Source organism: Pecten maximus, chromosome 18, assembly GCF_902652985.1.
Source record: "Pecten maximus chromosome 18, xPecMax1.1, whole genome shotgun sequence".
In the NCBI taxonomy this organism is placed as follows: Eukaryota; Metazoa; Mollusca; class Bivalvia; order Pectinida; family Pectinidae; genus Pecten; species Pecten maximus.
Window position 1 is genome coordinate 19412787 of NC_047032.1, and position 23995 is coordinate 19436781.

General features: G+C 34.0%; 1 protein-coding gene across 1 annotated transcript in view; it reads right to left on the reverse strand.

The window, feature by feature from the left end:
* Nucleotides 1–7936: 7936 nt before the first annotated feature.
* LOC117316289 (MAM and LDL-receptor class A domain-containing protein 1-like) overlaps nucleotides 7937–23995 on the reverse strand; it is a gene marked incomplete in the record, with an annotated part of 107863 nt that continues 91804 nt past the window's right edge. Inside the window, 3 exon segments of the mRNA XM_033870827.1 lie at nucleotides 7937–9084; nucleotides 12057–12213; nucleotides 14240–14388. Of these exon segments, the coding sequence (XP_033726718.1) occupies nucleotides 9062–9084; nucleotides 12057–12213; nucleotides 14240–14388 (329 nt within the window).

Consider the following 23995-nt stretch of genomic DNA (forward strand, 5'->3'; position numbering starts at 1 on the left):
TTCTGAAAACCGATTTGAACAGAGACCGTATCAAATATTCAATTTGTGCAATGAGCCAACATTTTTTCCCCTCTTTCACTGTGCTTCATTCTTTTGGTCATTTGTGTATCCTGTCTGTAAGATACTTAAGCATTGAACGGCTTTCAGTTGGCATTCATAGTCAATATGAATGCCAACTGAAAGCCGTTCAATGCTTATATTTACCATCTGCGATTTTTTATTTGTCGTGTGATTTTTTTTTGAAATTTTCAAATTCAAATTTCAGTTGGCAGTTCATAAGCTGGTGAACTCGCAACTGAATTGGTAGGGTTATATAGTGGCAGTGCCATACAATGGTAAATATATTGTTGTACACTACTGTAACTGGTACATTCTGATGACGTCACATTGTTTACAGGCGTTCCAAGTTGTCTGCACTCACCGACACGAAGTTGGCATTTTGTTCAGTGATTTGGTAGTTTTGTCATCTTTGAAAATTGATGTGATGATATAGAACACCACACGTTATACCGTGTTATAAATGCAGTTTACAGAAAACGAGATGTATCACTCTGGACAACATACATTAGCCTACTTGTCGATAGCTCGTCTATCGTGGTCGGCTGCCATATAGGCCTATATGATGCATCATGTATGTAAATAATCATGGATTATGTGGATTAGAACTGGGACCAATGAACAAGACCAGATGACACCGTCGTATATTGAAAAATCGTATAAAGTTAGTAAAACGTATCAATATGAACTCTATAATAAAATGGAGAGAAAAAGGTGTCACCTTTGTAAAAGGGTGTCTCTTGTGTCAGCATTACACCCCATGCCAACACGATAACAATAACTGACGGTAGTCAATGCATTCTCTCCAGAAAGCTGGCTCTGGCAGCTATACTGTTAATCCTTCAAATACTTATATATATGCAATAAGGAATTCGATTGGTCTGCTATTTTAGTCATTTTAACGCGTTAAAACAAAAGCTACGACTTTTAACGCGTTAAACGAACGAAGCTGTTTGTCCCGTTAAATGCTAGCTAAGTAACAAATAACGCGTTAAAATTCCAAGAAACCGTTTAACGTGTTAAATGGTAACGCGTTAAGATCGCGTTAAAAGTTTTGTTTAATGCGTTAAAAGTATCTCGTTATTGACATGAACGGCCTTACATAGTAACGTTATAACAAAACCCAAGTAGGCCTACCGTTAATCCGAAGGGTTCTGATGTTAATATCGCCTTTCAAGCTGCCTTGTCTACGTAGTAAGATCGTCAGAAAATTCGGCCTACCGTATGCCAATGACTAGTGTGATTATTATAGTTTAAACTGTTTTAATTTCCGGGTTAAAATAAACACTTTAACACAATACTTAGCCGATCTTCTCATGCATCAGGAGCCTATAAGCTCACTTTCATCTACTCACCTTCATAATTCTTATATTTCAGCAGACGAATTCCAAGGTCTTCCGTATGCACTGTCATTAGTATGTTTGTAATCATTTATTGATGTTAAACGTTCTACAGATGCTGATCGGACTAAAAAATCGGATCAGCCTGAAGTTGCACAATAGGCCCGCTACACCACAGTATGGCTGACGTCAAAATGAAATTTTACGTCAGCCATACTGTTGTGTAGTGGGATTTTTGTGCCTCAGCCTACACAGTTAGACATGTCTATGGTCAGATTGTCAGAGACATCAACTGTAGTCTTACTTAATTCCGAGATCTCGTCGCTTACAGGAATAATCCTAAATTGTCCATTTAAAACAGCCTTACTTTTTCTTACTTTCTGGAGAGACCATATAATAATAATCTGTCCCTGTTTGTTGATATTTCAATTCTGAAACATCAATATAACTTTATAATTCGATAATAAACGATGTGTGTGTTCATAAAAAAAATCAAAAACTTATTTACAGTGGGGATAATTGTCTCGAGAGTCGTTTGCATTTAATGACGGGAATGACTTGATAAGGACTACATGTACGTCACATTGGCGTTTTTGGCGTGGGTTGAATAGTCGGGTTTTGCAAATATTGGTAACGTTTTTTTGAGTGAGGGCTGTTATCATTAAAGGCTGGGTTGTTTTCATTAGAGGATGGACTGTTCTCATTAGAGTGTGGACTGTTTTCATTAGAGGGTGGACTGTTCTCATTAGAGTCTGGACTGTTTTCATTAGAGGGTGGACTGTTCTCATTAGAGGGTGGATGTTTCCATTAGAGGGTGGACTGTTTTCATTAGAGGGTGGACTGTTCTCATTAGAGGGTGGATGTTTCCATTAGAGGGTGGACTGTTTTCATTAGAGGGTGGACTGTTCCCATTAGAGGGTGGACTGTTTTCATTAGAGGGTGGACTGTTTTTATTAGAGGGTGGACTGTTTTCATTAGAGGGTGGACTGTCCTCATTAGAGTGTGGACTGTTTTCATGAGAGGGTGGACTGTTCTCATTAGAGGGTGGACTATTCATTAGAGGGTGGACTGTTTTCATTAGAGTGTGGACTGTTCCCATTAGAGGGTGGACTGTTTTCATTAGAGTGTAGACTTTTCATTAGAGGGTGGACTGTTTTCATTAGAGTGTGGACTGTTCCCATTAGAGGGTGGACTGTTTTCATTAGAGGGTGGACTGTTTTCATTAGAGGGTGGACTGTCCTCATTAGAGGGTGGACTGTTTCCATTAGAGGGTGGACTGTCCTCATTAGAGGGTGGACTGTCTTCATTAGAGGGTGGACTGTTTTCATTAGAGGGTGGACTGTTTTCATTAGAGGGTGGACTGTTTCCATTAGAGGGTGGACTGTCCTCATTAGAGGGTGGACTGTTTTCATTAGAGGGTGGACTGTTTTCATTAGAGGGTGGACTGTTCTCATTAGAGGGTGGACTGTTTTCATTAGAGGGTGGACTGTTCCCATTAGAGGGTGGACTGTGCTTATTAGAGTGTGGACTGTTCTTATTAGAGTGTGGACTGTTCGTATTAGAGGGTGGATGTTTCCATTAGAGGATGGACTGTTTTATTATATGGTGGACTGTTTTCATTAGAGGGTGGACTGTTTTCATTAGAGGGTGGACTGTTCCCATTAGAGGGTGGACTGTCCTCATTAGAGGGTGGACTGTTTTCATTAGAGGGTGGACTGTTTTCATTACAGGGTGGACTGTTCCCATTAGAGGGTGGACTGTCCTCATTAGAGGGTGGACTGTTTTCATTAGAGTGTGGACTGTTTTCATTAGAGTGTGGACTGTCCTCATTAGAGGGTGGACTGTTCCCATTAGAGGGTGGACTGTTTTCATTAGAGGGTGGACTGTTTTCATTAGAGTGTAGACTTTTCATTAGAGGGTGGACTGTTCTTTTTAGAGGGTGGACTATTCATTAGAGGGTGGACTGTTTTCATTAGAGGGTGGACTGTTCCCATTAGAGGGTGGACTATTCCCATTAGAGGGTGGACTGTTCTTTTTAGAGGGAGGACTGTTCTCATTAGAGGGTGGACTGTTCTCATTAGAGGGTGGATGTTTCCATTAGAGGATGGACTGTTTTATTATATGGTGGGCTGTTCTTATTAGAGTGTGGATGTTTCCATTAGAGGATGGACTGTTCTCATTAGAAGGTGGACTGTGCTTATTAGAGTGTGGACTGTTCTTATTAGAGGGTGGACTGTTCTCATTAGAGGGTGGATGTTTCCATTAGAGGATGGACTGTTCTCATTAGAGGGTGGACTGTGCTTATTAGAGTGTGGACTGTTCTTATTAGAGTGTGGACTGTTCGTATTAGAGGGTGGATGTTTCCATTAGAGGATGGACTGTTTTATTATATGGTGGGCTGTTCTTCATTTCATCTAAAACAGTAGTTTGTAAGAATTAGTGCCATCATTCTTAAAACAAGAGATCCCAGGGGGATGTTGGTGCCCACCATTGAATGATCTAAATTGGTTCTATGTCAGACTGATCTCTCCACTTATCCCTTCTTTCTTTTTTCCCTGTTAATAATCTGATAAAAGGAACAAGTGGAACCTACACATGAAGTTTGAGAAACATCCCCCCAGTTCATTTCAAGAAATAGTGATAACAAACTAAATTATCAAAATTTAAGATCACTGCTTGTAGGCTATTTTTTTTTGATCAAAAATCTGAATTGAACTGGCACAACTAGGGACCAAGAGGAAGCTACACAGGAAGGTTATAGGAATATCCATTCTGATTGAAATCTAGATCCTCATTCTTACTCCGTTACATGAACATCTAACTACATCCCATAAGGGGTCACATTCTGATGACCTTTGTGATATGTGTATTTTACTTTCAGAGCGAATTGTCAATTTGGTGATGTCATTGAAGCAAACCATTTCCTCACAGCATGCATCTGAAGCGAACCATTTCGGCACAGCATGTATATAGCTATATGCTTCATGGGATGAAATGACTTGAAACAAATTGACAGATTATGAAAGCTATGCACTCTAGTCATTCTATATGTAGTTTACACATATAAAACTTACTTCCAAGATTATAAGTATTAATTTGGTTAATCCAAAAGGTCACCCCGTCGTGACCCCTTATGGGATGTTGTTAGATGTTCATGTGATGGAGTGATAGTGAAAATCTAGGATTTTAATTAGATTGAGGAGTATCACTCCAGAACTTTTTCAGAAATGGCAAAACCTCAATACTTAAAATCCAAGATGGCCATGTGTCGGCCATTTTATTTTATGATGAAAAAAAAAACTAATTTGAATTGGAACAAGTAGGGACCAAGGGGAACCTACACATGACGTTTGAGGAATATCCTGCAGTGCTTTTCAAGAAATATAGCGATAACAAGTATTGTTTATAGACAGAGAGACAACAAACACTGTTTAACAGTGGACGGACCACGGACCACGGATACAGAGCTTATCAAGAATGCCAACACTAATGATGGCAATCATTTTCACAAATACTTGTTTTAGATTCAATGAAGAATATTTCTTACAAGAACAAGGTGTAGCAATGGGTACAAAAATAATTTGTATCCAATGATCATTGAAAAGTAGAAAAAATCCTCCAAGATACTGTATCATGGGAATATATATATAAAATGCATAAGAACAAACACATTTTAGTATTACTAACACATTTTATGGCACTTTGTAACAGGAATTTACAGACACATCTGAATACATGTTAACAGTTTACGTGTTATACACAATAATAATAATCTCCATATATACATGTACATGTAATAATGCAGGGTTCATACAGATCTGGTCAAACCATTGTTCAAGAGACCATATCATCGTCTTTAAAATATTTTCAAGACACTTTTCATACAATAAAAAACATTTAACATGAACAACTTTCCTTATGGCCGATCTGTTTCATATTTTTAGCGCAAATTCACATTCTCAATTGAAAGAAATGAATTCACCTATAAACTACCACCTTTGGTTCATGATATGCTGAGATATTTTAAACTTGGATTGAAAGTTCCTTATCTGATATTCATATCTATATATAATTACATGATACATTACATGTAACACTGAATTACATGTAACACTGAATTACATGTAACAATCAACTACATATTCAATTACTTTTCAGGGTCAAGGTCCAGAATTCATGGCTTCTCATGGCTGACAGTAGACTGTACACACCCTGCTTTACATATTGTTTACTTTTCATTTTAAAAAATCAAACCTCCGATTAGTTATATCATATTAATACCTCTAATAAAGAATTTATTCTTGAATATATAAACATTTTGATTTATTGATAGATGTTCATGACTTGTCTGACACAAAAACATACAGTTACAGTAAAGTTTAACATGACAATTGTATTACAGAATCCTATAAATCATTTTAAATTTTGATATTACGCAATATTTCTGCCCATTGATTGGTCAACTCAGCTTCACAAGACTATCCACTAAAGCTTACCAGTGTCGACTTATAGCCATTGACATTACATATTTGTTTTATACACATCAACATATAACAATAAATCACTATGAAAAAAAGATAAAAATCTATTAAAAGGCACACATTGATTAAGTTGCAGGCCAAATACTTATTTTGACAAAATGTTAATTTAACAAATCAATTCATCCATGAATTGATGGAATGCAATATAGAAAACAAACAAGAGATCCCAGAGGGATCTTGGCGCCCACCATTGAATGATCTTCATAGGTTCCATGTCAGATTGATCTTTTCTCTACTTTTCCCTTCATTTTACTAATCTGTGCAAATTGAGACATCCCTCCAGTACTTTTCAAACAAGGGAATCCTAGCTATATAAGAAACTTGAGATTTAACGATAATGGCTGTTTGTTTGCCAGGTTGTTTTTCAGGACAGACTGGTCCAAAAATGCAATACAAGGGACCAAGGGGAACCTACTTATGAAATTTGAGAAAGATCCATTCAGTACTTTGAGAAATAGAGATAACAAACTTCAATTGTCAAAATCCAAGATGGCGGTCTGTCGGCCATATTGTTTTCCAATTGATCTCAAAATGCAATTAGCATAACGAGGCACCAAGGGGAACCTCCATATGAAATTTGAGAAAGATCCATTCAGTACTTTCTCAGAAATAGCGATAACAAACTTCAATTGTCAAAATCCAAGATGGCTGCCTGTCGGCCATGTTGTTTTCTGATTGGTCTCAAAACGCAATATGCATAACTAGGCACCAAGGGAAACCTACATATGAAATTTCAGAAAGATCCATTCAGTACTTTCTCAGAAATAGTGATAACAAACTTAAATTGTCAAAATCCAAGATGGCTGCCTGTCGGCCATGTTGTTTTCAGATTGGTCTCAAAACACAACATGCATAACTAGCACCAAGGGAAACTTACATATGCAATTTGAGAAAGATCCATTCAGTACATTCTCAGAAATAGCGATAACAAACTTCAATTGTCAAAATCCAAGATGGCTGCCTGTCGGCCATGTTGTTTTCAGATTGGTCTCAAAACGCAATATGCATAACTAGGCACCAAGGGAAACCTATATATGAAATTTGAGAAAGATCCATTCAGTACTTTCTCAGAAATAGTGATAACAAACTTCAATTGTCAAAATCCAAGATGGCTGCCTGTCGGCCATGTTGTTTTCTGATTGGTCTCAAAACGCAATATGCATAACTAGGCACCAAGGGAAATCTACATATGAAATTTCAGAAAGATCCATTCAGTACTTTCTCAGAAATAGTGATAACAAACTTAAATTGTCAAAATCCAAGATGGCTGCCTGTCGGCCATGTTGTTTTCAGATTGGTCTCAAAACACATCATGCATAACTAGGTACCAAGGGAAACTTACATATGCAATTTCAGAAAGATCCATTCAGTACTTTCTCAGAAATAGTGATAACAAACTTCAATTGTCAAAATCCAAGATGGCTGCCTGTCGGCCATGTTGTTTTCCGATTGATCTCAAAATGCAATATGCATAACTAGGCACCAAGGGGAACCTACATATGAAATTTGAGAAAGATCCCTTCAGTACTTTCTCAGAAATAGCGATAACAAACTTCAATTGTCAAAATCCAAGATGGCTGCCTGTCGGCCATGTTGTTATCCGATTGGTCTCAAAACGCAATATGCATAACTAGGCACCAAGGGAAACCTACATATGAAATTTCAGAAAGATCTCTTCAGTACTTTCTCAGAAATAGCGATAACAAACTTCAATTGTCAAAATCCAAGATGGCTGCCTGTCGGCCATTTTGTTTTCCGATTGGTCTCAAAACGCAATATGCATAACTAGGCACCAAGGGAAACCTACATATGAAATTTGAGAAAGATCCCTTCAGTACTTTCTGAGAAATAGCGATAACAAAAATTGTTTACGGACGGAGGGACGGAGGGACGGACGGACGGACGGACGGACGGAGGGACGGACGGACGGACGGACGACGGACCACGGACGCAGGGCGATTTGAACAGCCCACCATCTGATGATGGTGGGCTAAAAACATACATTAACTTCATATTTTTTTTACAAACAAAGAGATACAATTAATAAATATATAGTCTACTCTGTAACAAGAGGCACAGATGGCCTGCACCACTCAACTGGATATTTCAACAATCATGGCAATATACTCTCATAAAAAATACATTAAAAATATTTCTACATTTTGAGCTTTCTGTCTGAACAATGGCTCAAGTAAAACATTGTCCTAATCCTATCAATCTTATAGAAGAAGGATTTTAAATAATTGCTGTATTTTAATGATTTTTAATAATTTTGATGCATCATGATATCCTATTCCAAATGGGCCCCACCTTTCCTGCCCCAAAGGAACAACACTTGATGTAACCAGATAATCCATTTAGTTGTGCGGGATTAGTATTGATTTAAAACATTTACCTCAATTTTCCCATTTTGGGCCCCATCCTTCCGGCCCCTGGGGAGCCATACCCTCCATTTCTACCACATTGGCTCTCATTTGCCTAATAATGCTCCAGCCTGAATTTTATCAAAATTTTAAAATTCTATTGGGTTGTTCAGGACACATAGCAATTTCAATAAGCAATACAAATGTACTTCCCCTATTGTGCCCAGCTCCTCCCGCCCCAGGCTAGCCATATCTTCTTTCTATACACAAATTGATCTCCTATAGTTAAACAAATTAAGGTATAAAATAGAATTTTCTACCCTATCAAAACATATCTTGTCACTGGAATTTTCTATATAATGGGCAATACAATGTACTTCCTAATCCACAGAAAACAATACACATTGACTGCAATTTATACAATACAGAAACTCTTTCTATGTGTTAATAACACTAAAATATGATTGGAACTAAAATATAAAAGGGAAGTAACTCCGGTAGATCAGAATGAGTACGTGGAACTGGGACACATGCAATCTTATTGTTCTATGTTTGACATTAAATCTTTATACAGAAACCATTTGAGTAATCAATTAATAAAATACCAGTACATAGTTTACAGAATAGTGAACATGGATATCTATGGTTTGTATGAGTTCATACAGAATTAATTAAAGCAAAGTCATAATATTTTACACCGGAAAAATGGTGATGACAGGATTACATCCATTTACTCTTATTCTCTGTCTAATTGTTTGGTTCAGAAGTTTGGAATCAGGTCATCTGTAAACAAAGTTAAATAGAGTAAAAGGAAAAGTCATACAAGTAAGAAAAAATATTAAAATCAATAGGAGGAAACATTACGAGTATATTTTGATCCTAACTGTGATCCCAAGTGTGGATATATAAGCTCTCTCTGTTCCTAACTGTAATCCCAAGTGTGGATTAGCCCTCTCTGGTCCTAACTGTAATCCCAAGTGAGGATTAGCCCTCTCTGATCCTAACTGTAATCCCAAGTGAGGATTAGCTAGCCCTCTCTGATCCTAACTGTAATCCCAAGTGTGGATTAGCCCTCTCTGATCCTAACTGTAATCCCAAGTGAGGATTAGCTCTCTCTGATCCTAACTGTAATCCCAAGTGTGGATTAGCTCTCTCTGATCCTAACTGTAATCCCAAGTGTGGATTAGCCCTCTCTGATCTTAACTGTAATCCCAAGTGTGGATTAGCCCTCTCTGACCTTAACTGTAATCCACAGCGTGGATTAGCTATCTCTGATCCTAACTGTAATCCCAAGTGTGGATGAGCTCTCTCTGGTCCTAACTGTAATCCCAAGTGTGGATTAATCCATTCTGATCCTAACTGTAATCCAAAGTGAGGATTAGCTTTCTCTGATCCTAACTGTAATCCCAAGTGTGGATTAGCCGTCTCTGATCCTAACAGTAAACTCAAGTGTGGATTAGCCATCTCTGATCCTAACTGTAATCCCAAGTGTGGATTAGCCGTCTCTGATCCTAACAGTAATCCCAAGTGAGGATTAGCTCTCTCTGATCCTAACAGTAATCCCAAGTGAGGATTAGCTCTTTCTGATCCTAACTGTAATCCCAAGTGTGGATTAGCTCTCTCTGATCCTAACTGTAATCCCAAGTGTGGATTAGCTCTCTCTGATCCTAACAGAAATCCCAAGTGTGGATTAGCTCTTTCTGATCCTAATTGTAATCCCATGTGTGGGTTAGTCCATTCTGATCTTAACTGTAATCCCAAGTGTGGATTAGCTCTCTCTGATCCTAACTGCAATCCCAAGTGTGGATAAGCTGTCTCTGATCCTAACTGTAATCCCAAGTGTGGATTAATCCATTCTGATCCTAACTGTAATCCCAAGTGAGGATTAGCTTTCTCTGATCCTAACTGTAATCCCAAGTGTGGATTAGTCCTTTCTGATCCTAACTGTAATCCCAAGTGAGGATTAGCCCTCTCTGATCCTAACTGTAATCCCAAGTGAGGATTAGCTCTCTCTGATCCTAACTGTAATCCCAAGTGTGGATTAGCTCTCTCTGATCCTAACTGTAATCCCAAGTGTGGATTAGCCCTCTCTGATCTTAACTGTAATCCCAAGTGTGGATTAGCCCTCTCTGACCTTAACTGTAATCCACAGCATGGATTAGCTATCTCTGATCCTAACTGTAATCCCAAGTGTGGATTAGCCCTCTCGAACCTAACTGTAATCCCAAGTGAGGATTAGCTTTCTCTGCTCCTAACTGTAATCCCAAGTGTGGATTAGCTCTCTCTGGTCCTAACTGTAATCCCAAGTGTGGATTAGCCCTCTCTGGTCCTAACTGTAATCCCAAGTGTGGATTAGCTCTCTCTGGTCCTAACTGTAATCCCAAGTGTGGATTAGCCCTCTCTGGTCCTAACTGTAATCCCAAGTGTGGATTAGCTCTCTCTGGTCCTAACTGTAATCCCATGTGTGGATTAGCTCTCTCTGATCATAACTGTAATCCCAAGTGTGGATAAGCTGTCTCTGATCCTAACTGTAATCCCAAGTGAGGATTAGCCCTCTCTGATCCTAACAGTAATCCCTAGTGAGGATTAGCCCTCTCTGACCTTAACTGTAATCCCAAGTGAGGATTAGCCCTCTCTGTTCCTAACAGTAATCCCTAGTGAGGATTAGCCCTCTCTGACCCTAACTGTAATCCCAAGTGAGGATTAGCCCTCTCTGGTCCTAACTGTAATCCCAAGTGTGGATTAGCTCTCTCTGGTCCTAACTGTAATCCCAAGTGTGGATTAGCCCTCTCTGACCCTAACTGTAATCCCAAGTGAGGATTAGCTCTCTCTGATCCTAACTGTAATCCCAAGTGTGGATTAGCCCTCTCTGATCTTAACTGTAATCCCAAGTGTGGATTAGCCCTCTCTGACCTTAACTGTAATCCACAGCGTGGATTAGCTATCTCTGATCCTAACTGTAATCCCAAGTGTGGATTAGCCCTCTCTGACCTTAACTGTAATCCACAGCGTGGATTAGCTGTCTCTGATCCTAACAGTAATCCCAAATGAGGATTAGCTTTCTCTGATCCTAACTGTAATCCCAAGTGTGGATTAGCCCTCTCTGATCCTAACAGTAATCCCAAGTGAGGATTAGCCCTCTCTGATCCTAACAGTAATCCCAAGTGAGGATTAGCCCTCTCTGATCCTAACTGTAATCCCAAGTGAGGATTAACTACTCCTCTCTGTTCCTAACAGTAATCCCAAGTGTGGATTAGCTCTCTCTGCTCTTAACTGTAATCCCAAATGAAGATTAGCTGTCTCTTATCCTAACTGTAATCCCCAGTCTGGATAAGGCTTTTCTGACGATACATGCCATTCTTTGTGGAGACCAATAACTGAGATTTATGATTATTTTAAGGGATGTTTGCCAAAAATAAGGGTGATTTGTGTGTGACATAAACAATCAAATTTTTTACTCAATTTCAAAGCAAAAAATTAGTTTTGAAAGTTCGAAAGAATGTTAATATTGGAGATATAAATCATATTATATGCAAACAATAAAAAGCTGTAAAGGGTAAAAATGCAAATAAGTATACATTTTGATAATCTAAAATATAATTTTTCTTCTTTTTTTTTTTTATGTCACACAAATATCTTTTCCCAGATTTGTGCATATTACTATCTCCAGCATGGATTAGCCTTTGATGACAACTTTTAACCTTAATTTTGATTGGCTGGCATGATCAATCAGCCTAATCAAGCATTTTACTTACCAATGTTGCTGTAGAAAAAGTCCAAATGATGTATTACACTCTCATAGACATCTGTAAATCTGGAGTAAAGACAAACAGTGTCTCCGTAGCTTGTGATTCCCACCAATTCAAACCTACCATGTTCATTCTTACAAATCAGTGGTCCACCGGAATCACCCTAAGGAATACAAAAGGTCTATTGTCAGCTCAATACCTTTTTGGGGGATAGAAGTTTTCCCCCAAGGCACATGATATTACAGGATCCTAATACTGTATAAAACTCCATTTTATGTTATGGTATTGTAAAGGTCTATCGTATTTATCAGACAAAAATTCCACGGAAGTGGATGTGTCACCTATGCAGAAATTTTGGTGATTATACAAGAGTATATAGTAACTGGAACCTTGACATTTGGACCAGTAAAAAAACAATCCCATTCAAGCCCTTGTGTTGAGAAAAATTGCATAAAAATTGAGTTTGCTTAGCCCAAAGGAATTTCAGCAATCACAAAGAAAAAAATGTTCTATTTTAAGTTTCAAGTTAAGTGACCTTGACCTTTCACCATTGGACAAGTAAAATAACAATCCCATGCAAGCACTTACGATAAGGAAAAACTGCATGAAAACTGGGTTTGACAGGCCCAAAGCAACTTGAGTTATCACAAGGAAACAAAATTTTTATTTTTTGTAAGTGACCTTGACCTTTGACCTTTAGACATGAAAAGCAATCCCATGCAAGCACTCTTGGTAAGCAAAATCTGCATGATGTTTGAGTTTGATCTGCCCAAGAAAACTTGGGTTATTGCACAGAAACAAATTTTTTAATTTAGTAACTGTGACCTTTACCTTCAACCTTTCGACCTGAAAAGCAATCCCATGCAAGCACTTTTTGTAAAGAAGTTTTATTTTGTTTGCCCTGAGGTAACTTCAGTTATCATACGGAAACCTGTGCAGATGCAGCTGCTGAGATAGTGATACTTACATGTATATGTGACATATATGTCAGCAAGTGACACCAAAAATAAGCACACTTCATTTTACAGAATCACAAATCTTTTCAACAGACCCAGGAGCCTTAACAGTTGTCTGACTGTTAACATCTTGTGCTCTACTAGTCACTGGAACTTATGATAATTCTGAATTTTTTCACACTAATACCACCAAATGCAATTACTGAATTATTGAATATAATGGATCTACCAAACAGTCAATCAGTGTGTTGAATAAGTTTCTAAACCAAATCCAAATTCTTTCACACCTGGTGGGGGACTGTTATTTTAGAAGTGGTCAAGTGTGACCTTTTGACCTTTAATCTTGACCAATGACCACCACAATCAAACTAGGTGTAGAACTTGATGATTGCTATGCTGTGAATATACATGTATATGAAATTAATCTGTCCGGGGGTTCATGAAATTTTGTGTACATAAACTATTCTATTTTAAAAGTGATAAGTGACCTTTGACCTTGTCTGATAACCTGACCAAATTCTAATCACATGCAAACATGGATGAGGAAATGCATAACAGTGTTATTACACATCTTATGATATTTATTACATGGCAGAACTGGCCAGGTATTTAAAAACAAGAGTACCGCAGGGTAGATCAACATATGCCTGTCGAATGCCATATATTGTCATAGTATCTTGTATCAAAATATACCCCGGTATAAAATTTGCACCACCTTAAGAGTGGCTATCTGGCATGTTATCAATCTTACTTTTCACTACGAAGTCAATATCTAATTTCCCCACAGTTTGAGGAAAATAAGTACTCAAGTCTTCAACATCAGAAATTGACAGCAATAACTTTTGGAAAAATTGTTGAATAAGAATTTCTTCAGGGAAACATAACTTTATATCATGATTCTAATGTGTTGTAAGTTTCAATGAAATTAGTAGAAAATACAGGAGGAAATCCCCAGACAAAAATCATCTTGTTAAAAATACCAGTTCTGTTATAAAACTGAAATAAACTATTGCAAAAACAGTTGAATCGGAATTCTTTTTGGGAAGACACAAATTCATATCATGATCATAATATACATGATAATGTACATGTATTATACCAAGTTAGAAATAGATTGATCGAAAAATGTAGGAGGAGACTGCTGGACAAATGAAAGTTTATACAGGCTGGGCGGCCGGACAACGCATTAGACTCCTGTCAAATTTGAAAAGATTTTTCTAATTCAGTACTTACAAAACATATAGGTGAGTGTTTCTCTCTGTTGTCTATACAAATGGTATGGTTCTTGTTTATGCCGTACAGAATTCTGGCACGGTCTTCACATCGGTCCTTATCCTCTTCCTTTAACAGGACAACCTCCAACTTCTTGAGGACTGAAGGTACTGTCAGGTAATACAAAACAATGATGATCACCTTAAAAGTATATAACACAGGGTTTACATGGCAAATAGCATTATATGATTATATCATCACGGAGTTTTATATAACACGATGCCCATGAGCCTTAACAATTAACTGAGTTTTGATATATTTTGGAAGATTTGTTTCCTGTGACATTGAATTTGAGAATGTGTTTGGTTTATTTTTGTTTAACGGCTTATTAACAGCCAGGGTCATTTGGGACATGCCAGGTTTTGGAGGTGGAGAAAAGCCGGAATACCCGGAGAAAAACCACCAGCCTACGGTCAGTACCTGGCAACTGCCCCACATAGGTTTTGAACTTGCAACCCAGAGGTGGAGGGCTAGTGTTAAAGTGTCGGGACACCTTAACCACTCGGCCACTGTGGCCCTTCGCAGAATGCAGCTTTCTGATTGGTTGAGATTTTTTTTCATACCACTATGTAAAAAATTCCGAGAATGGTGCGAAAAATGTGACGTCACAATACGACAATTGACGTTGCGTATTGATTCGAGAAAAAGATTCTCATATAAAACCAGTAAAATTGTACATAAAACATGTTTTAAATTGGAAAATTATTTTCAAAAATTAATTATAAATATATGTCAATCATTTTTTAGTTTCATAGGGGTATGAAAAAAATGTTGTTTGCAAACTTGTGTAAGAATCCGCTACGCAGTGACCTTGATCTTTGACCTTTGATACTGAAAGCAATCCCTAACAAGCACTTTCAATAAGAAAGCATAGTATGAAGTTTGATTACATCGGCCAAAGGAAACTCAAGTTATTGCTTGGAAACTGATTTTCTCTTTGTCGTAAATGTGACCTTGACCTTTGACCTCCAACATAGAAAAGCAATCTCAAGCAAGCACTTTCAATAAGAAAGCACTGTATGTTTGAGTTTGATCAGCCCAAGGAAACTAAAAGTTTTTGCACTGAATCACTCACCTGACGCTACAGCATATGCAGAAACTATGCTGATTACAATTTTATTCAAATATCAGAGTAGGCTAGGTTTATTCATGTCAATAAATTTACTCCTTCATTCCAGCATACTATTGGCCTAATATCAAATCTCTTGGCTATTGAAAAATCCTTGTTTTAAAGATTTAAGCCTATTTGACCCCTGTGACCATTAATGTAGGTCGAGGTCATTTATTTGAACAAACTTGGAGCACTTCATCCCAGTAATCTATATGCCCAATATCAGGCCTCTTGATTATTGAGAAGTCATTTAAAGATTTTAGCATATTTGACCCCTGTGACCTTCAATGAAGGTTAAGGTCATCCATTTGAAAAATCTTGATAGGCCCCTATCTAAGCATGCTATATGTCCAATATCGGGTGTCTAGGCCTCCTGGTTAATGAGAAGAAGTCATTTAAAGATTTTAGCATATTTGACCCCTGTTACTTTGAATGAAACAATCTTGATAGCGCTTTACCCAAGCATGCTTTAAACCAAATTTTTTGTCGCTTGGTCGATTTTATTCAACGTTGGTCGAATGTTGTATGTAAACAAAGCATATAAATTGACATATTAATTGTTTCCAAACCTATCACCATGGCTACACAATCTGGGCCTCTGATTGGTCAAAATTTAGATATTGTCTGATTTTGACCCTGTTTATAGTGACCAGTTATCATAGCAACCATAATTATGACAAGCAAAGTGAGTGGGAGCTCACATAGCTGTATCTGATATATCCCAGCTCGTCACTTGAAAGAATACTTAAAAGATTTTAGCATACATCTGATACCTGTTACCTTGAATGTAGGTCAAGGTCATTAAAATGAAAAACAAAGAGATTCAAGAGGGATCTTGGCATCCACCAATGAATTGTCTTTATTTGTTCTGTGTGTGATCTTTTCTCTAATTTAATGATCTGATAACTTGAAATCTAAGAGAGATATTAAAGTTAACACAGGAAATCTAGAAGAGATGTTGGGCTAACATATGAAATCAAAGAGAGATATTATATATTTAACATGAAATCTAAGGGAGATATTAGAGTTAACATGAAATCTAAGACAGATATAAGAGTTAAGATATGAAATCTAAGACAGATATAAGAGTTAAGATATGAAGTCTAAGACAGATATAAGAGTTAAGATATGAAGTCTAGGACAGATATTAGAGTTAACATATGAAATCTAAGACAGATATTAGAGTTAAGATATGAAATCTAAGGGAGATATTAGAGTTAACATAGGAAATCTAAGAGAGATATTAGAGTTAACATATGAAATCTAAGAGAGATATTAGAGTTAACATAGGAAATCTAAGAGAGATATTATAGAGTTAAGATATGAAATCTAAGAGAGATATTAGAGTTAACATAGGAAATCTAAGGGAGATATTAGAGTTAACATATGAAATCTAAGGGAGATATTAGAGTTAACATATGAAATCTAACGGAGATATTAGAGTTAACATATGAAATCTAAGAGAGATATTATAGAGTTAAAATATGAAATCTAAGAGAGATATTAGAGTTAACATATGAAATCTAAGAGAGATATTAGAGTTAACATAGGAAATCTAAGAGAGATATAAGAGTTAACATAGGAAATCTAAGAGAGATATTAGAGTAAACATATGAAATCTAAGAGAGGTATTAGAGTTAACATATGAAATCTAAGAGAGATATAAGAGTTAACATAGGAAATCTAAGAGAGATATTAGAGTTAACATATGAAATCTAAGAGAGATATTAGAGTTAACATATGAAATCTAAGAGAGATATTAGAGTTAACATATGAAATCTAAGAGAGATATAAGAGTTAACATATGAAATCTAAGACAGATATAAGAGTTAACATATGAAATCTAAGAGAGATATTAGAGTTAAGATATGAAATCTAAGAGATATTAGAGTTAACATATGAAATCTAAGAGAGATATTAGAGTTAACATATGAAATCTAAGAGAGATATTAGAGTTAAAATATGAAATCTAGGACAGATATAAGAGTTAACATAAGAAATCTAAGAGAGATATTAGAGTTAACATATGAAATCTAAGAGAGATATTAGAGTTAACATATGAAATCTAAGAGAGATATTAGAGTTAACATATGAAATCTAAGAGAGATATAAGAGTTAACATATGAAATCTAAGAGAGATATTAGAGTTAACATATGAAATCTAAGAGAGATATTAGAGTTAACATATGAAATCTAAGGGAGATATTAGAGTTAACATATGAAATCTAAGAGAGATATTAGAGTTAACATATGAAATCTAAGAGAGATATTAGAGTTAACATATGAAATCTAAGGGAGATATTAGAGTTAACATATGAAATCTAAGAGAGATATTAGAGTTAACATATGAAGTCTAGGACAGATATTAGAGTTAACATAGGAAATCTAAGAGAGATATTGAGTTAACATATGAAATCTAAGAGAGATATTGAGTCAATATATGAAATCTAAGAGAGATATTAGAGTTAACATAGGAAATATAAGGGAGATATTAGAGTTAACATAGGAAATCTAAGGGAGATATGATAGAGTTAACATATGAAATTGACGAGAGATATTATAGAGTTAACATATGAAATCTAAGCCAGATATTAGAGTTAACATAGGAAATCTAAGAGAGATATTAGAGTTAACATAGGAAATATAAGGGAGATATTAGAGTTAACATAGGAAATCTAAGAGAGATATTGAGTCAATATATGAAATCTCAGAGAGATATAAGAGTTAACACATGAAATCTAAGAGAGATATTAGAGTTAACATGAAATCTAAGAGAGATATTAGAGTTAACATATGAAATCTAAGAGAGATATAAGAGTTAACATAGGAAATCTAAGAGAGATATTAGAGTTAACATATGAAATCTAAGCGAGATATTAGAGTAAACATATGAAATCTAAGAGAGATATTAGAGTTAACATAGGAAATCTAAGAGAGATATTAGAGTTAACATATGAAATCTAAGAGAGATATTAGAGTTAACATATGAAATCTAAGAGAGATATTAGAGTTAACATATGAAATCTAAGAGAGATATTAGAGTTAACATATGAAATCTAAGCCAGATATTAGAGTTAACATATGAAATCTAAGAGAGATATTAGAGTTAACATATGAAATCTAAGAGAGATATTAGAGTTAAAATATGAAATCTAGGACAGATATAAGAGTTAACATATGAAATCTAAGCCAGATATTAGAGTTAACATATGAAATCTAAGAGAGATATTAGAGTTAACATATGAAATCTAAGAGAGATATTAGAGTTAAAATATGAAATCTAGGACAGATATAAGAGTTAACATATGAAATCTAAGAGAGATATTAGAGTTAACATATGAAATCTGAGACAGATATTAGAGTTAACATATGAAATCTAAGAGAGATATTAGAGTTAACATAGGAAATCTAAGACAGATATAAGAGTTAACATAGGAAATCTAAGAGAGATATTAGAGTTAACATATGAAATCTAAGGGAGATATAAGAGTTAACATATGAAATCTAAGAGAGATATTAGAGTTAACATATGAAATCTAAGACAGATATTAGAGTTAACATATGAAAACTAAGACAGATATTAGAGTTAACATATGAAAACTAAGACAGATATTAGAGTTAACATATGAAAACTAAGACAGATATTAGAGTTAACATATGAAATCTAAGAGAGATATTATAGAGTTAACATATGAAATCTCAGAGAGATATTAGAGTTAACATATGAAATCTAAGAGAGATATTAGAGTTAACATATGAAATCTAAGAGAGATATTATAGAGTTAACATATGAAATCTAAGGGAGATATAAGAGTTAACATATGAAATCTAAGAGAGATATTAGAGTTAACATATGAAATCTAAGAGAGATATTAGAGTTAACATATGAAAACTAAGACAGATATTAGAGTTAACATATGAAAACTAAGACAGATATTAGAGTTAACATATGAAATCTAAGAGAGATATTAGAGTTAACATATGAAAACTAAGAGAGATATTAGAGTTAACATATGAAATCTCAGAGAGATATTAGAGTTAACATATGAAATCTAAGGGAGATATTAGAGTTAACATATGAAAACTAAGAGAGATATTAGAGTTAACATATGAAAACTAAGAGAGATATTAGAGTTAACATATGAAATCTCAGAGAGATATTAGAGTTAACATATGAAAACTAAGACAGATATTAGAGTTAACATATGAAAACTAAGACAGATATTAGAGTTAACATATGAAATCTAAGAGAGATATTAGAGTTAACATATGAAATCTAAGAGAGATATTAGAGTTAACATATGAAATCTCAGAGAGATATTAGAGTTAACATATGAAATCTAAGGGAGATATTAGAGTTAACATAGGAAATCTAAGACAGATATTAGAGTTAACATATGAAATCTCAGAGAGATATTAGAGTTAACATATGAAATCTAAGAGAGATATTAGAGTTAACATATGAAATCTAAGAGAGATATTAGAGTTAACATATGAAAACTAAGACAGATATAAGAGTTAACATATGAAATCTAACGGAGATATTAGAGTTAACATATGAAATCTAAGAGAGATATTATAGAGTTAAAATATGAAATCTAAGAGAGATATTAGAGTTAACATATGAAATCTAAGAGAGATATTAGAGTTAACATATGAAATCTAAGAGAGATATTAGAGTTAACATATGAAATCTAAGAGAGATATAAGAGTTAACATAGGAAATCTAAGAGAGATATAAGAGTTAACATAGGAAATCTAAGAGAGATATTAGAGTAAACATATGAAATCTAAGAGAGATATTAGAGTTAACATATGAAATCTAAGAGAGATATTAGAGTTAACATATGAAATCTAAGAGAGATATTAGAGTTAACATATGAAATCTAAGAGAGATATTAGAGTTAACATATGAAAACTAAGACAGATATTAGAGTTAACATATGGAATCTAAGGGAGATATAAGAGTTAACATATGAAATCTAACGGAGATATTAGAGTTAACATATGAAATCTAAGAGAGATATTATAGAGTTAAAATATGAAATCTAAGAGAGATATTAGAGTTAACATATGAAATCTAAGAGAGATATTAGAGTTAACATAGGAAATCTAAGAGAGATATAAGAGTTAACATAGGAAATCTAAGAGAGATATTAGAGTAAACATATGAAATCTAAGAGAGGTATTAGAGTTAACATATGAAATCTAAGAGAGATATAAGAGTTAACATAGGAAATCTAAGAGAGATATTAGAGTTAACATATGAAATCTAAGAGAGATATTAGAGTTAACATATGAAATCTAAGAGAGATATTAGAGTTAACATATGAAATCTAAGAGAGATATAAGAGTTAACATATGAAATCTAAGACAGATATAAGAGTTAACATATGAAATCTAGGACAGATATTAGAGTTAACATATGAAAACTAAGACAGATATAAGAGTTAACATATGAAATCTAAGAGAGGTATTAGAGTTAACATATGAAATCTAAGACAGATATAAGAGTTAACATATGAAATCTAAGAGAGATATTAGAGTTAAGATATGAAATCTAAGAGATATTAGAGTTAACATATGAAATCTAAGAGAGATATTAGAGTTAACATATGAAATCTAAGAGAGATATTAGAGTTAAAATATGAAATCTAGGACAGATATAAGAGTTAACATAAGAAATCTAAGAGAGATATTAGAGTTAACATATGAAATCTAAGAGAGATATTAGAGTTAACATATGAAATCTAAGAGAGATATAAGAGTTAACATATGAAATCTAAGAGAGATATTAGAGTTAACATATGAAATCTAAGAGAGATATTAGAGTTAACATATGAAATCTAAGGGAGATATTAGAGTTAACATATGAAATCTAAGAGAGATATTAGAGTTAACATATGAAATCTAAGAGAGATATTAGAGTTAACATATGAAATCTAAGGGAGATATTAGAGTTAACATATGAAATCTAAGAGAGATATTAGAGTTAACATATGAAGTCTAGGACAGATATTAGAGTTAACATAGGAAATCTAAGAGAGATATTGAGTTAACATATGAAATCTAAGAGAGATATTGAGTCAATATATGAAATCTAAGAGAGATATTAGAGTTAACATAGGAAATATAAGGGAGATATTAGAGTTAACATAGGAAATCTAAGGGAGATATGATAGAGTTAACATATGAAATTGACGAGAGATATTATAGAGTTAACATATGAAATCTAAGCCAGATATTAGAGTTAACATAGGAAATCTAAGAGAGATATTAGAGTTAACATAGGAAATATAAGGGAGATATTAGAGTTAACATAGGAAATCTAAGAGAGATATTGAGTCAATATATGAAATCTCAGAGAGATATAAGAGTTAACACATGAAATCTAAGAGAGATATTAGAGTTAACATGAAATCTAAGAGAGATATTAGAGTTAACATATGAAATCTAAGAGAGATATAAGAGTTAACATAGGAAATCTAAGAGAGATATTAGAGTTAACATATGAAATCTAAGCGAGATATTAGAGTAAACATATGAAATCTAAGAGAGATATTAGAGTTAACATAGGAAATCTAAGAGAGATATTAGAGTTAACATATGAAATCTAAGAGAGATATTAGAGTTAACATATGAAATCTAAGAGAGATATTAGAGTTAACATATGAAATCTAAGAGAGATATTAGAGTTAACATATGAAATCTAAGCCAGATATTAGAGTTAACATATGAAATCTAAGAGAGATATTAGAGTTAACATATGAAATCTAAGAGAGATATTAGAGTTAAAATATGAAATCTAGGACAGATATAAGAGTTAACATATGAAATCTAAGCCAGATATTAGAGTTAACATATGAAATCTAAGAGAGATATTAGAGTTAACATATGAAATCTAAGAGAGATATTAGAGTTAAAATATGAAATCTAGGACAGATATAAGAGTTAACATATGAAATCTAAGAGAGATATTAGAGTTAACATATGAAATCTGAGACAGATATTAGAGTTAACATATGAAATCTAAGAGAGATATTAGAGTTAACATAGGAAATCTAAGACAGATATAAGAGTTAACATAGGAAATCTAAGAGAGATATTAGAGTTAACATATGAAATCTAAGGGAGATATAAGAGTTAACATATGAAATCTAAGAGAGATATTAGAGTTAACATATGAAATCTAAGACAGATATTAGAGTTAACATATGAAAACTAAGACAGATATTAGAGTTAACATATGAAAACTAAGACAGATATTAGAGTTAACATATGAAAACTAAGACAGATATTAGAGTTAACATATGAAATCTAAGAGAGATATTATAGAGTTAACATATGAAATCTCAGAGAGATATTAGAGTTAACATATGAAATCTAAGAGAGATATTAGAGTTAACATATGAAATCTAAGAGAGATATTATAGAGTTAACATATGAAATCTAAGGGAGATATAAGAGTTAACATATGAAATCTAAGAGAGATATTAGAGTTAACATATGAAATCTAAGAGAGATATTAGAGTTAACATATGAAAACTAAGACAGATATTAGAGTTAACATATGAAAACTAAGACAGATATTAGAGTTAACATATGAAATCTAAGAGAGATATTAGAGTTAACATATGAAAACTAAGAGAGATATTAGAGTTAACATATGAAATCTCAGAGAGATATTAGAGTTAACATATGAAATCTAAGGGAGATATTAGAGTTAACATATGAAAACTAAGAGAGATATTAGAGTTAACATATGAAAACTAAGAGAGATATTAGAGTTAACATATGAAATCTCAGAGAGATATTAGAGTTAACATATGAAAACTAAGACAGATATTAGAGTTAACATATGAAAACTAAGACAGATATTAGAGTTAACATATGAAATCTAAGAGAGATATTAGAGTTAACATATGAAATCTAAGAGAGATATTAGAGTTAACATATGAAATCTCAGAGAGATATTAGAGTTAACATATGAAATCTAAGGGAGATATTAGAGTTAACATAGGAAATCTAAGACAGATATTAGAGTTAACATATGAAATCTCAGAGAGATATTAGAGTTAACATATGAAATCTAAGAGAGATATTAGAGTTAACATATGAAATCTAAGAGAGATATTAGAGTTAACATATGAAAACTAAGACAGATATAAGAGTTAACATATGAAATCTAACGGAGATATTAGAGTTAACATATGAAATCTAAGAGAGATATTATAGAGTTAAAATATGAAATCTAAGAGAGATATTAGAGTTAACATATGAAATCTAAGAGAGATATTAGAGTTAACATATGAAATCTAAGAGAGATATTAGAGTTAACATATGAAATCTAAGAGAGATATAAGAGTTAACATAGGAAATCTAAGAGAGATATAAGAGTTAACATAGGAAATCTAAGAGAGATATTAGAGTAAACATATGAAATCTAAGAGAGATATTAGAGTTAACATATGAAATCTAAGAGAGATATTAGAGTTAACATATGAAATCTAAGAGAGATATTAGAGTTAACATATGAAATCTAAGAGAGATATTAGAGTTAACATATGAAAACTAAGACAGATATTAGAGTTAACATATGGAATCTA